Source organism: Lineus longissimus, chromosome 12 (assembly GCF_910592395.1).
Source record: "Lineus longissimus chromosome 12, tnLinLong1.2, whole genome shotgun sequence".
Lineage (NCBI taxonomy): Eukaryota > Metazoa > Nemertea > Pilidiophora > Heteronemertea > Lineidae > Lineus > Lineus longissimus.
In genome coordinates, this window is record NC_088319.1 from 4,386,486 (window position 1) to 4,400,953 (window position 14,468).

Here is a 14,468-nt window from a genome sequence, read left to right on the forward strand (position 1 = left end):
GTCCTGACGCCCCTGTCATTGATCTGCCAATAACATCTTAGCTAATTATTTATATGCAACGTCATCTAGACATCGACCCAACCCCACGAATCTCGAGAACTGGTCACAAAATAGACGGCCTCAATTCGTATACTCGCACCAGCTGACCGGAATCTCCCCATGCAGTCATGCATCCTCCCAAGATCATGAATGATGTATCGAAAATTTCCTGCTTGTAATATATGCGTGATGGAAAGAACCATTATACCAGTCTTCCTGGTTTGTTTACAACATCGGAGAAAGAAATCGTCCCCAGGATTGGCCATGGTGTGCAAATTACACAGTAACCTCGTCCAAAGCAATTGATAGGCCTACATACATTTCAGGGAAATCCCGTTTTCGAAAAGAACGGCGTTATTTTTAGAAATTATAACTAATAAATCGGGCATTATTGTAGACGTGAATTGTGAGAAGCTGTTTACGAGGAGAACGTAACGCTTGACTTGAAATAGGCCTCGTGCTAGATAAACCGTGGACTTGTTTGCCCAAACTGATCAAGCGTACAGCCATACTGGATCGAAGACAGTTGGAAAAAACGATTTTGTAGTCGTCCGAAATTTTGGGATCGCCATTCTTTCGGACTGTTCACAAAGATTTAATACGCTTTGTGTCGCCGCCGCTGAAGAGGACAAATATATGTGAACATGTACGCATGATTTCATGAGAAGACAAGCACGAGGTATGTACACATGTAAGCGTAGGTCTCTTTTCTAACCGTAGAAGGGTGGCCCGGTTGTTCAAAGCCTGGCGAGTTTAGCGACCGCCACTAAACTTAGCGGAACCCTTGGGGTTCCTCTAATGTGAAGTCCTTGAGGTTCCGCTAATTTAACGGTGACAGCGGCAGCTAGGCCTAACATAGCAAACTTGGCGGCACGCTAGCTATTAAGATAACGGTGGTTTAGCGGCCGCCAAACCTGATAGCGGTGCTTTGAACAACCGGGCCCAAGTGACCAATACATGTCAATTGTCCAGGTATACTTAACACGCACCGTTTATCAATGTTTAATTCAAATTCAAATTCAAATTGACTTAATGGTAACGATATAAAACTGTATTTTACATAGGTACACGACATATAGAGTATAATAGTATAATGTACATACATGATACAGGCAATACTATGAACTAATAAGTAAACTAGCTAAATCAAATGCATCAAATGTGAAAATGTTTATCAATGTGAAAGTGAGCGTCAGTTCAGTTGAGTTGTCATTATGAACGAATGTATTTCACTCTGAAATCAAAGTTAAAGTCAGAGTGGGACTCGTGAATGAAGCGCAACCGCTGCATTTACAGTGGGACCTCTCTATTAGGGACACTCTGACCAATGGTGTCCTTAATTGAGAGATGTCCTCATTACAGAGGTAAAATTTTATGTATACATTGTAAAATACCAATTTGGTACCAATGCAGGGTTCGTGATAGAGAGGGTGTCCTTAATAGAGAGGTATCCACTCAGGAAGGTTCCATTGTACTTAGAGTAATCAGCCCGCTCTGAGGTATTTACGATAAAATATATCATTGAACTAATATCAAAAACTCAAAAGTAAGATGAGTTTTTGAGCTCATTCAATCAGAAGTAAAGAATACAATTAGTTCTGTGTCTCACCAAGTATGGCCACGAAGCATTTGCACCTCCAGTTCCCATATATTTATGTAGCAAAAGAGGCGGGGGAATCCCAATGACACGTGCGTGCGCTCACTGATATGGTCGATGTGCACGGAATAGCACTGGCTGGCAGCACCTTGAGACAAGCGCTTAGCGTGTACGTCACAACGAAGGCTGGTTCGGCTAAGGTCGGAATTGACCCTTAAAGGCCATATATCAAGGTTTGAAAACATGCTTGATACTCATGAAATATGTTGAGGGTTAAAAAAACAAGATCCCAGACATTAAAAAAATTCTAATAATAAAGTCATTATTTAGTTATTTCAATTTTCAATTTTAAACTATTTGAATTTCCCACCACACACAACTTTAGATTAGTTCCACATGTGGCCGCTAGGGATTTTTTGATGACGTAGATCAGGTCAGTCGGAACAAAGCAAGATGGCTTCCGCATACAGTTCAGAGAGTGAGAGCAGTGAATTTGAGGATGTTTTGGTCGATACAGAAGGATATTTAAACGTTGAGCCGTACAAGTTCGAGCCATTAATATCACTAGATCATAATGAGAGTGATCATTCAGACGAAAGTGATTAGAATTTGTGGTTAATCAATTTGCATGGCAGACCTGCCGATATAGCAAAGAAGACATTGATAGACGGTTGCAGATGCATAACATGTATGATTATTGAACAGACTAATGTTGCACAATATTGTTTCGCCTCGTCAGTGTTGTATCGCCAGTTATGTCATGACGCTGAACTACTATTGAAATTATTAATTAATTGGTATTAATTGGTATTATGCACAATCATCTTGACGTGACGATATAATGCCGTGCAACGTTAGATAGGCCTAGATGTCAGATGACAATAATCTGTCATTGACAGTGGCTGTTACTGACACTGACCTGTGTCGCTGTCACCTTGCTATGGCTGGAACACAAGAAGACACTATGCGGTATCACAGGCCCCAATAGGGCCTACACATTATGTATAACAACCGACCTCAGCAGCCTCGGGCATTAAATGCAATTGACATGGTTGGAACAGCTGTTTTTAACAAGTGGCATTTAATATTCAGTTCGATGCAGATATCCGGCTTCATGTGATAATCCGTATCGATAAAGTGATCACTTCAAAGTTTGGCCGAAGGCCCAGGCTTCCAACACTCCAAACGTTTGCACTTCCGAATCCACAGCTTCCTCCTCTCTCGTTCAACTGGCTTTGGAAATTCATGAAAATGGGTCCCATCCGTCATTCGATTGTTCTTTGTGCTATCCTTGACACAATTCGGAGCCACACAATACACCATAGTGAATGAAACACATTACTTCCAGGTGTGCATAATTAATTGAGGCCCTCCTGCTTTTATGATTGCATGACATGTACAGATAACCTGATCTACATCACAACTTTTGCTCTAACAAGCCAGTTGCTAGCCTGATTAGGTAATCAAGTTGTCAAACACATAATTGGCTATATCTTCAAAATGGATGGAGCTAATTGCATTTGGTTTTCTGTATTGTATAAAGTGTTAGGTACACTTTTGAAATCGTCTTACAGCAGAAAATGGCAAAAAACCTTGATATATGGCCTTTAAGACTCTGCCATCTTGACCCGCAATGTTTGAGGTCGCTAAGTCACAGTACTCCTAGATCGAATAGTGATGACGCAAGCGCATGCGAGTCAGTCTGGTCATCTTAATCCGGCCGCAATGTTTTGAGATCTTCAAGTCACTCCTGGATCCAATACGGCCGGGTGACGCAAACGCATCAGAGTCAGGTTGGACTCTGGTAGGCTACTCCCTTTAATAACTTATGTCGATTAGATTTCGTCTTTTCAGATTCAACGCCAATCGCTTAACGACCCTGCACCACATCAACATATTGACCAAAATGGCGGTGGAACGTTCCACCTACTTCATCACTTCCGCCGTGCTGCTGGCCTTCTCAGTCGCGTACGTCTTCTCCTACTGGATCAGTTCAAAGCGAAATCGGTACCTGACGTCAAACTTCAGCCTAGTTCTGTACATGACACTTCTTCTTTTCATTTGTGTCATTTGCATGCTCCGTTATCTCATCCCACGCCAGACCAGTAGCTGGGAAATACAACAGGAAGCAAGACAATCCACGCATGCGCATCGAAAAAACCGAGCTGTCATTTCCTGTATTGCGAAATGCGGGTTGGTAATTTTTCTCATAGGTGCCATTATGTTTGACTGTGTTTCCACAATAGGGCTTGTGAGTTGCATGGACGTGTTTCTAGCTGATAACTGTTACCAAAAGGAAAGAATGGTGACTGTAATCAATAAGATAGCAAAAATGCTCTTCATGGGCATCCAGGCCACGTTCCTAATATCTGAGAGCGAGATGTATGTCAAATATGGCCGATCGAACACCAGCCGGAACGTCTATATTGTAAACTCAATTATGAATTTCACGTTCGTGATTTTCAACGCCTTGCAAGAAGTAAAATCGGCCAATAAAGGTGTACATGGCGTGTACTGTGTGAGTCCGTCGTTACCCGCGAATGCCTCGACGGCGGAGAAAGCCAGCTTCCAACACCAGTACGACTGCATCAACGACCGAACCCACATGGACAAAGCGGCAATAAAAATCGGGCCATATCTCTACCCGTTTCATTCTGAATTCTGCACAATGGCGACCACCCTCAATCTCATTATTTGGAAACTGTTCTCAAGTGATAAGTTGAAGAATGACGCAACATCTACAAGGAAATGTCGCAGAAGACGCCGAATAAGATCGCAACGAATTCATCCACATGTCCCTATCATGTCACCGAATTTATCGGAGGCTCCCCCTGACGGGGATGATAAGACGTCATTAGAGAGGAGGCGTCTGTTAGAAAATGAAGAGACTGCGTTTGAAAATGAAATTGAAGAAAATGACTCGGATTTTGATATCAGTCTAACGACTGATAGAACTTTCAGAAGAATCGCATCATTCGGTCGGGACAACGAAGCGGATTCTCCAGATATTGCGGTATCAACGACCTCGAGACACGATCAAGTGGGCGAATCGGAAGGCTACAGGTCAATGGACGGGAATCACACGAGTCCGCGGGGGCCTGCCTCCGATAGCCAGGAAGCCGCGTGTTAATTCCCATGTTGCCGCGATCAGTGTCGGGGATGCCTTGATCCAAGACCGCGGCAAATTTACGGCCCGGACAACGGATGTGGTTTCATTGCATTCGCCAGTCTCGCCCTTCTCTGCGTGGAGACCGTCATGTCTCTGTTGCTACAGTCAAGAGACATGCGGAGGAAGTTGTTTACACCCCTCTACGTCATTAGCATCGCCAAAATGTCTCTCATGCTAATCACATCCGTCTTCCTAGGAGAGATTAGCCGCAGGAAGCTTCAAACCGGTCCGAAAGTTAAGCAGACTCTGTCGGTCGGATCAATCGTTCTCATCATATCGGCTTTCATCATATTCTTATATCGAGTTATTGAAGGGGTCGCTGCGCTCGACCTTTTGATACTGGCACCGAATTCAACTAAAATGGACGCACGTTTCATTGCCGATCATGAGTTCACCCTCGAGGTTCAAAATATCCTCGATTTCTTCAATGCATTGCTCTACATTGCGCAAGCCGCCATTCAGACAAACCTCGTTTTGAGAATCCACTGGATTATGAAAGGGAACTGGCCCGATGACGTCATTGCCTCCTCGACCGCAATGCAGTTTACCACATTCCTGATGGCCGCGAACTTCTCCCAGTGGCTCCTCGGGACTGTGGTGGAGATGAAGTACCCCAAGGTAGGTCAGCTTTCATTAATTGGAGTTTTCGTAATCCCCCCTAACTGTAAGTCTCTGATATTACTATTAGGCGGAGTATTTAACTCTCAAAGGGCTCCATCGATCACTAAAGCGCCCCGCAAACAAGCAATTTTTAATGCTGCAACCTGCAACAATTATCGTTGCGATAAACGATAAAAAGATAGCTCGTCTGCTTGTGAACTGGTAATCGCTGGGTTTAATCCTAATCGAATCCTAATTGTAAGTCACCCGATCACCGATTCTTGTCGCAGGCACACAACACCGGCCAGCGATGACCCGCTCAAACGAGAGGTTTTTGTTGCATGTGATCATAATCGCATGTTCGCTCGTTTGCGCGGCGGCACTTTTAAAGTGTCCCGAACTTGCTATCACGGTTCCCCCGAAGCATCCCTAAGTTACACTCCGAACGCAGTGTATCGGCCTCGCCCTTGATATCACCGACCTTGACCTTCATCGTGACCTTGACCTTGCTATTTCTTTCTTTCAGGTCAACTTCTCGCAAGTGCTGTACTATAACGATGCGACCTGGAAGGTAGTAGTCTACGTGTTGTATCCGTTCGTCATTTACTATCGATTCCACTGCACCATGTCATTGGCAAAGCTCATGCTGTGAAGACGGGAGGTCAAGAACGCTAGGCAGCTGGGCACGCGGAGAGAGGACTTCCTCGCAACATTTGCTTATTATTAAATATACGACATTATAGTATGTTTTCTGTGCGCTGGCCTCAAGATTCAACTGCGCCATGTCCCTTCTGAGAATATTTCTGAAGGCTAGGACACTGGACGGTAGGCCAGGGCACTCGGAGAGAGGACAAGGGCACTAACGGGACATTTGTTTATCACGGCACTGAAATCTTTATTCTACAACCTGGTGTCACGGTCCCACCACGTCCACTGTACCATGTCCCTGGCTGATTACCTGCTAGGAGGGAGGAATATCAAGAATGCCGCCCATGGTGGCAGAGTACACGAAGAGAGGAGATGGTCGGACCGGCAAGTCTGTTTGGGACAAACTTGGATCAACCTTAGTGTCAAAAACACGGACAAAGAGGAAAAAAAGACAATTGTGGATAAGTTTATAGAAAGTATATTACTGATATTCTTGAAATTCAACAAAGATAGCTTAGTGAAACAGCATAAAGAGTTTTGTGTAGTGTTCGGTGGAGGCCCAGTTTTTTTAAATCACCAATAGGCGTCTCCACTGTCTCACATACATCAGCACTTATCCAGCCTACCAGTTTCTGTGGCGATGTCAACCAGAACCAAGAGGGCCTTTTAATGCCAAAAGGTGGCAGCAGTAGTTAGCGGGCCAATGCAATACAGAACCTCTTGTGGGTGAAATTGACACGGGTTTGACATGGGCTGGAAATGCATTGTGTGTCAGATCACTAACGGCTACTGCTACCTACCGGTGATAAAGTTTGTTACTCAACATGTTGAGCAACCTGCAGACCGGACCCGGCGGACTGGACCCCTAGCCCCGCAGCCCCGCAGCCCAGTCAGCCTATAGTCCCCTAATGTCAAGTGGCATTTACTTCTATTTGCACTCCCTATAGTTTTTCACCAAGCAATAATCGTTATCTCCGACAAACCACCACGTCTTGCAGATCTTGCCCCGTGGCTTGCAGTAACACGGTATCTCATGGAACATTGCAAGGAGTCGGTCCCGGAACCCCCTACATTGGTCGGTCACGCACTTCGCCGCCGCAGTATTTTCAACCAGCCCCTTCTCGCAGTGACAGAATCGGAAGAAGTTGTGTCTGGAAGATAAAGACATCAAAATGATTGTAAGTCAACTGTAAGTTTGGGGAGATTGGAAGGGTAGCAAAACCAACGAGATGTCATGTCGGTTAACCTGCGGTGAACATCAATCCTAAAGTCTCCTCATTTGAAGGATGGATAATACGAACAACAACGGTATAGATGGGCATGATGTAATGTGTGTGCGATTCACTCATGACTACGCATTGTAAGTTTGGGGAATTGACATTTTATTGTCGGTATTGGTTGTCTCACCAAGACCGCGAGGGCGGAACTAAAATGTAGACCAAAACCCAGGCGGAACATGTGAGGAGAGATGTTCAGAGTCGAGAGACAGACTTACGTGTTATCGCATTGTGCACAGTAATCGTGATCTAAGCAAGCCGAGTCAAGGTCGTCCCTTGGGGGGTAGTTCTTTCTGAAATGAGGATTTAAAAATCTGCGCGTGGTCGTCGTTTTTGGCTCACCGTAGGGGAGTCTATACGATACCGCAGTGTCCGTCGTCCGTCGTCGTCCGTCGTCGTCGTCGTCGTCCGTCGTCGTCGTCGTATTCTGTGACACGTTTCTTAACCGCTTGTGCTATGTACCTGAAACTTTATATACATCATTCGCAAGGTCATATCTACCCTGACACTGAATTTCGCTCCGGTCTAATTCTTGACTTTGCCACCAGGGGGCTAAAACCGAAAAGTTAAAAGGTGCAATATCTCATTTATTACTGATTTGTTTTTGACAAAACATTTATGGTAGGTACCCCTAGCAAGGATACATCACATATCGTACGGGTTTTTGATTTGACCTACTTTTCAAGGTCACAGAGGTCAAACTCTAAAATTTCACCGATTAGTGGCACGTTTTGTCTTTATTCGTCCTATAGTCTTTAAATTTGGTATGTAGACACCTGTTACGTAGCTCTACATGTTGACAAAAAATCAGGTGGATGTGGCGTACTTTTCAAGGTCACAGAGGTCAAATGGTGTGAATTGGCCCTTTGTGTGTAAATATGGCACGTTTCTTAACCACTAAGCTATGAACTTTAAACTTAGTACACATGACCCCCTAGGTCAGATGACCTGTGACACTGATTTTCGGTCTGGTCTGATTCCTAACTTGGCCACCAGTTGGCCAAAACCAAAAATAGTGAATAGTGCCATATCTCGCTTATTACAGATTAGTTTTTCTTAACCACTAAAGCTATGAACTTGAAATTTGGTACACATGACTCCCTACGTCATGTTACCTCGGACACCGAATTTCAAACTGATCTGGTACTCAACTTGGCCACCAGGAGACCAAAACTAAAATAGGTAAAAAGTGCAATATCTCATTTATTAGTGACTTGTTTTTGATGATATTCTTATGGTACTTACTCCATCAACGATACATCACATGTCATACCGACTTTGGTTTGACCTATATACTATACATGTACAATGTTTCTTAATCTGGATGAATTCCAAAGCACCAAATATCTATACGTTGAGCACAATGGCCCCTGGCCGTTTCATCTTTATAAGGTATCACGTGACCATAAAGCAGACGGGTCAGATCAACATTCCCGAGTAAGGGTGAAGCCGAGCACTTGGGAATGTATATCTGACCCGTCAACTTTAACGACACGATTTTAAAAGGACAAGCTGGCCTGGGAGTGAGACATGTTGGATTTCTCACAAACTGGCTTCCAGCAGCACCGTGACTTTTCCAAATGTAGTCATCGAAAACCCCAGTACGCAGTACACGAGAACGGAACGTAATCGCACGCTCACCGGAAGCAAGCCATGTTCAAGACTGCCTCCCTAATTGAGGGGTGACGTAAGAGTTCGACCTCGGGTGCACTCGGGCGTCGTAAACGTTGCGTTTTCTGAGCCAGGTCCTGTGCGTGCAAAAATGACGAATAACATGAATAATGCGTGGTCCACCATGGATTATATTTTACATGAAAAGAAAAAGACAGCTTACCTGCATGTTTCCTTTGGGTCATCACATTTACAGTACCCTGGTTTCACCCAGGGCCAGATACCAGTTCTTGCCTTCCCGCACCATTTTCCGTAATTCGTCAGATTATCTTGTGCGTGAGAAAGAGCAAAGCCTGAAGGAAGACGTGAAACAATGTGTTGTAGGACGGATGAAGAGGTAAGCCCAAGGGTATCAAAATATGCTACCCAAAGTATCAAAGGTCCTATACCCAGGGTAATAAAGATGTGAGGTCGAGGGTACAATATCAACGATGCGGTACCCAAGGTATCAACGATGTGATACCCTGGACATCAAAGATGTTGTTACGAGGGTAAAAGCAAACTAATGGTTACAGGTGAATGAAAATATGTCTTACCTAAAGCCATCACAACGAGAACCTTGAGTGCAATCATTTTGACCTCTTCCTTCTCCGAGTCCCACTTATCAAATGTCAATGATGAGTTCGTCACGTTTATATACTATCTGTTTGAGATGACAAAGATACTAGGCAGGTACATGTTCCATTACCTCATCTATCTCGTCGCCATATACCTCCAGTGACGTCACAGATCAGTTTTCAAAATTAGTTTGCTCAGCTCATGTACCGTCGGCCACCTCAAACAGATGCGAATAAAAATGTATATAAAATGTATATAAAATGTATGTAAAATGCATATAAAATGTATATACAATGTATATACAATGTGTATACGCGTATATAAAATGTATATAAAATGTATATAAAATGTATATAAAATGTATATAAAATGTATATAAAATGTATATAAAATGTATATAAAATGTATATAAAGTATACAAAATGTATATAAAATGTATATAAAATGTGAGTTTGTCTCGATATACACCAGGCAAAATAGAGTATACATTTTTGGCATCTGCAATACTCATTTTTTATGAAGGACGTCGCAAAAAGCAGTTGGGATGTCGAGTAACGATACCAGCAGCGGCCAGACGGCACGGGCATATAGTGGCCGTTGTTGTCCATGCGCACCCGGTTCGACACCAGTCTGTACGGCCGATGCGCTCCGTCCTTGGTCAGGTTTATTTCGGAGTTTCCGTCTTCTACAGTCGTGTTGTCATTACGTACCCAGCCGACATGCCCGGACTACCCGGGTTGATTGAGGTGTTTGCTCTCCTGTAGACTGGTTGCCTACCAAGGCCAAGGAGATTAGTCTCCCCCGTGCAGTGGTACTGCGATTGAGAGCAGAACTTGCTGTCCGCGTGAAAAACTAAAACCACTTGGGCGATTTTCCGCTTCATGGCCGCCGCTCCAGCAATACAACACTTGGCTTCAGTGGGTATTTGTGAATTCAACCCGCCAGTAGATGGGAACAGGAGTATCATCAAAAGACGCCAACCCGCATTCGATGAGCAGGTAATGATGTTAGGTACTGAATGACCGCTGGAATGAGTCAAGTGTCCTGCCGCGGGGGCGGTCAAAGCGGGAAACGATCCAGTGGAACCACTCCCTTATTGTGAAGTTCTGTTTTGGAAATAAGCAGGGCAAATATCTGACCCTTTCAATGAAGGGTCAGGGTCAAATTTATAGTATGAAGTACACTTGTAGTTCAGCTTGAAAAATCACAGGTTTGTGAGGGTTGTTATGATTGCATTCTGAAGGTCACATTCTCAACGATTTATCATCAACATGATCAAGGATAAAGTGCGAAATTGATGAGGTACTCGATAATTCTGATAACGATATTTGTCGACATGGGCCACGGTGTTTAAACAAAGTCACGGGTTCATCCGCATTGGTGACAGACGCATGTGACTGGTGCTCATTTCCGTGATAGCGTTTTTGGACATGTTTCTTTGATATGCTGCCACGCACGTACTTGGGTCATGTTCCTCTCGTGAATTCTGAAAACCTGGGAATCAAATCTCCGATATTTCTGATAACTTTAATTTACCGAATGTAATGAGGTCGAATGTTCGAATGGATCCTTCGGTGCCAGCTACTCTGCCTTACTCTTAAAATCAATTAGTGAAAATAACTACTAGTAGTTCATTAATTAGTAACTTGCTTTTACTATTCTGGTACATGTTGTTCCTATTGCACCGATCGACTACAAACTGAATTATCAAGAATATATATTCTAGATGTTGTTGTTCTGAGGGGTGTACTATTCAACAGTCTCTGAACCTATAGAGTTCAAGGCCTTCATCGTTCATAATTGAATTTGAAAATTTCAAAATGTGGTAAGCACCGAGTTTTAGCAAATTCGTGTGCATGATAACTCCATCACGGAATTGTACACAACTGCTTTTCTATTTTCCTGGACCACCACTAATTACGAACGGCGTACCCCTTTAAGTAAGAATTAGCCTTGAACTTAAGTTACGCTCCAAGCAGTAAATGTATGTAGATTAGCTCCTGCATGGAGTCCTATCTCCACACAAGCTTTTCATGCTTTTGCCGTTTTTTTACCTGTTGTCCATTAATAACAACATACATATGAGTAATACCAGTGGCATCAAACGCTTATGTGGAGATACGTAGGACAAAACTATGCGTGCAGTGAAAGTCTTAAGCCTATGGATTGATAGCCAAATTCCAGGTGGTGATTTCCGGTTCACGTAACTGCGAAACCATGGTGTACATGTGACGTAACCGACAGACACCAGCTGGCAAAGTGCTATGCCCTCGATCAACAAACACTTCATTGAACATCGTCTAGTCCTAGAGGTTTGTTATTAACAGTCCTGAAAGTTCTGCTTCAAGCAGTAGTCCGCGTCACCAAACAGCCAATACTTCTTGCACGACATCCCGAGGGGTTTGCAGTAACAGGGGATGACAGTGAACAGACTGATCACACGGCTCCTGAAGTTTATGCAGTCGGCAGTCGAGCATTTCGCTTTCACGGCATTCTTGACCAGTTCGCGTTCGCACTCGCACCAGTGGAACTTTCTCGACCTGTAGAGAGACGGAGAACTCTATGTTGGCTGTTCTGAGCTAAGTTATCAGCTAATTGTATTAAGTTCAGAGCAAATGGCACCTTGACCCTCAAAGTATTGACATTGCTGAGCTTCCATACAACGCACGTCGCAAAGGGCGGAGGACGGAGGTTACGGAGGCAATACCGCTTGAAGTTCTGTATGAGCGAATGTAAAGCCACTACAAACAAACCCAACTTATACCACAACTCGGCAGGGCTTTGAGCTGAGGGGGGTTGAAGATGGCTGAAGGCCTGCATTTTCCGAGCTGGGGCATTTTCCAAAAATGGTCACAGGATATTCACAATCAATTTAAAAACGAACTTCAAGTAAAAGGGGATTTTTTTATATTTCAATGATTATATCCCCAAAGAGGGTACTTGTACTATGTATGGAAAAGGTGGCGGGGGTTAAAAGGTGCATGAAAGAACGGGGAACGTGTGTGGAGAAGGTGGAAACGTGTCGACACGTGCTTAGATTACAGCCGTCGATTCTATCTTCGATACAATTACGATGAAGCGGCATATAGCCACGAGTACGGTGGCTGGTTAATAGGGTTAATCCCCCGAAACGCCAACATGAACGCGTATCCCATTGTTCGACCTCTCGATAACTATGTCGACCGATGGGATAAGCGTTAGCGTTCAAGTTTCGGGGAGGGGTGCGGAAACTCCCTATTGATCTGTCAACTCCAACCGCAGCCAACTTCTTCATCCGGGGACTACAAGATCAGCAATTCAAAATGGCTGCATTACTCCACTCGCAGTTTGCCTTTAACATACGTTTTCGTGCAGTAAGTGCAGAGATCATGCTGCAGACGCGCGGCATCCAGGCCATCGATGGGAGGCCCATTTTTCCTGTAAAGATGACAATGATAAGTAACAGTCGTTCTTGCTAAAACAATCTGGCCGAAGCCGGAGACTACTACTACTAGGACCCATGACCTGAGGTCGTAGGGGCATGTGGCAGCTAGCAGTAGTGATGCATGCCCGAGGAGATCTGTTTTCGGCCTTCAGGATAAGTTGAGGTATTGTGAGGCCGGTTCACTCTTCGAGGGTATCCATCCACGTTTTCCTTGGTCTTCCTCGCTTCCTCCCTTCAGCGACAGTGCCTTGCAAGATTGTCTTTGCAAGCGAGTCATACCGGAGACACCAGGCCAATAAACCCAATTGGTGCCTTACGTAGTGGCACCATAAAACGCTCAACCCGACCTTTGAGGAGGAATACTCCCCTCCAAGTGCAGAGCGAACGCTGAAGAATGCGAGTGCTTAGACAACCATGTCCCACTGGTACTGAAAAACGATTATCGCCGCAGTGAAGCTAGACATGTCCGCGCTATAAAAATTGGCAAGTACGTACTGTGTGTTTCCATATCAGTCTGCAACAACTTTGTGAAAGGATAAGTGATGAAATGCCCGGGGCATTATGCTCTCCTCTTGCTATTATTGGCCGTCACGTTATCAATGTCGGGAAGTAGGTGTCTTTGATGCGGTAAAATAAGCCAGCTGCCGTCGAGGCTCCCAAGTGGCCATAAGCGGCGTAAGGATTTTATACCTCATTCTGTGAATACATTGGCTGCAAGTTACCGTTACTGCAGCTTCCAATATATAGGCTACCAGCTGAACACAGGGTCATATTTGGTACTTGTGACGTCAAAGGTTGCGCCCGACAAAAAGATACACTCGCTTAAATGTGATGTAAATGGAAAATAGACTCACCTGCACGTCTCCACCCCATCGGAGCATTTGCAGACGGCGACGCGGGTGCGATTCTTTGGGAAGAGTCCTGTGTTCCTCTTGCCGCACCACTGGCCGTAGTTGAACAAGCTCATCGAGTCGGTCAGCCCCAGCAAGCTAAACGCATTGGCAGCAACAATAACTGTAAGGAGGGAATGTATAAATGGTGTAGATCATCCTGAACCTCATGGTCTTTTACTCCCTTTAAAAGAACATTATAGCCGGGCTAAATATTGATAAGGTGCAAAAAGCCTAGTGGTGCAAGACAGGTACATGTTACACTCAGGAAGTAGTGGACCAGCCTCGTCTTGTAGTGAGGAAGGACGATCAGGATGACGAAATGGACTGCAAAGGAGTCTAGGTAAAGTATGATATAGGGAAACGTATTGTTTTTCATAAGCGACGTTTTGCAGTACTGTAATCTCGACTAGGAGCTCGTCTCTACAGACTGTCGCGCCTCACATTTGAGTTAGCGCTTGGTGGATTTCTTCCATGATGGATTCATCAGCAACATCCATTGATAGAATACTGTACACTCGGCTTGGAGCCGTCCTGTAGTGACATTTCATGCTCCAATAAACAGACGTACATGCGGCCATGGATGCCACAATGC

General features: G+C 44.4%; 3 protein-coding genes across 4 annotated transcripts; 1 reads left to right on the plus strand and 2 right to left on the minus strand.

The window, feature by feature from the left end:
* Positions 1-544: 544 nt before the first annotated feature.
* LOC135496884 (proton channel OtopLc-like) lies at positions 545-6,376 on the plus strand. Its single transcript, XM_064786452.1, has 3 exons — positions 545-718; positions 3,491-5,423; positions 5,932-6,376. The coding sequence occupies exons 2-3, from the start codon at positions 4,893-4,895 to the stop codon at positions 6,055-6,057; spliced, it is 657 nt and encodes a 218-aa protein (XP_064642522.1). The 5' UTR covers positions 545-718; positions 3,491-4,892; the 3' UTR covers positions 6,058-6,376.
* Positions 6,377-6,601: 225 nt separating this feature from the next.
* LOC135496885 (uncharacterized) lies at positions 6,602-9,596 on the minus strand. Of its 2 annotated transcripts, XM_064786454.1 has the most exons (4): positions 9,538-9,596; positions 9,165-9,294; positions 7,549-7,623; positions 6,609-7,204 (listed from the first exon to the last, which is right to left on the minus strand). In XM_064786454.1, the coding sequence occupies exons 1-4, from the start codon at positions 9,572-9,574 to the stop codon at positions 6,982-6,984; spliced, it is 465 nt and encodes a 154-aa protein (XP_064642524.1). In that variant the 5' UTR covers positions 9,575-9,596; the 3' UTR covers positions 6,609-6,981. The 2 variants fall into 2 exon arrangements, with proteins under 2 accessions (XP_064642525.1, XP_064642524.1); XM_064786455.1 differs by lacking the exon at positions 7,549-7,623 and having other exon boundaries at positions 6,602-7,204.
* A 2,120-nt stretch (positions 9,597-11,716) lies between these two features.
* LOC135497242 (uncharacterized) lies at positions 11,717-14,037 on the minus strand. Its single transcript, XM_064787005.1, has 3 exons — positions 13,838-14,037; positions 12,902-12,976; positions 11,717-12,099 (listed from the first exon to the last, which is right to left on the minus strand). The coding sequence occupies exons 1-3, from the start codon at positions 13,948-13,950 to the stop codon at positions 11,880-11,882; spliced, it is 408 nt and encodes a 135-aa protein (XP_064643075.1). The 5' UTR covers positions 13,951-14,037; the 3' UTR covers positions 11,717-11,879.
* Between the last annotated feature and the right edge of the window lie 431 nt (positions 14,038-14,468).

What these genes read in the sequence shown, in the direction of transcription:
- LOC135496884 (XM_064786452.1), top strand. Translation starts at nt 4,893, where the DNA reads ATGTCTCTGTTGCTACAGTCAAGAGACATGCGGAGGAAGTTGTTTACA. An exon ending in TGGAGATGAAGTACCCCAAG is followed by an intron (nt 5,424 to 5,931) that starts GTAGGTCAGCTT and finishes TCTTTCTTTCAG; the next exon opens with GTCAACTTCTCGCAAGTGCT.
- LOC135496885 (XM_064786454.1), bottom strand. Translation starts at nt 9,574, where the DNA reads ATGATTGCACTCAAGGTTCTCGTTGTGATGGCTTTAG. An exon ending in TCTCGTTGTGATGGCTTTAG is followed by an intron (nt 9,295 to 9,537) that starts GTAAGACATATT and finishes GTCTTCCTTCAG; the next exon opens with GCTTTGCTCTTTCTCACGCA. An exon ending in TGTGCACAATGCGATAACAC is followed by an intron (nt 7,205 to 7,548) that starts GTAAGTCTGTCT and finishes TTTATCTTCCAG; the next exon opens with ACACAACTTCTTCCGATTCT.
- LOC135497242 (XM_064787005.1), bottom strand. Translation starts at nt 13,950, where the DNA reads ATGAGCTTGTTCAACTACGGCCAGTGGTGCGGCAAGAGGAACACAGGA. An exon ending in GATGGGGTGGAGACGTGCAG is followed by an intron (nt 12,977 to 13,837) that starts GTGAGTCTATTT and finishes TCATCTTTACAG; the next exon opens with GAAAAATGGGCCTCCCATCG. An exon ending in TGCACTTACTGCACGAAAAC is followed by an intron (nt 12,100 to 12,901) that starts GTATGTTAAAGG and finishes GTCTCTCTACAG; the next exon opens with GTCGAGAAAGTTCCACTGGT.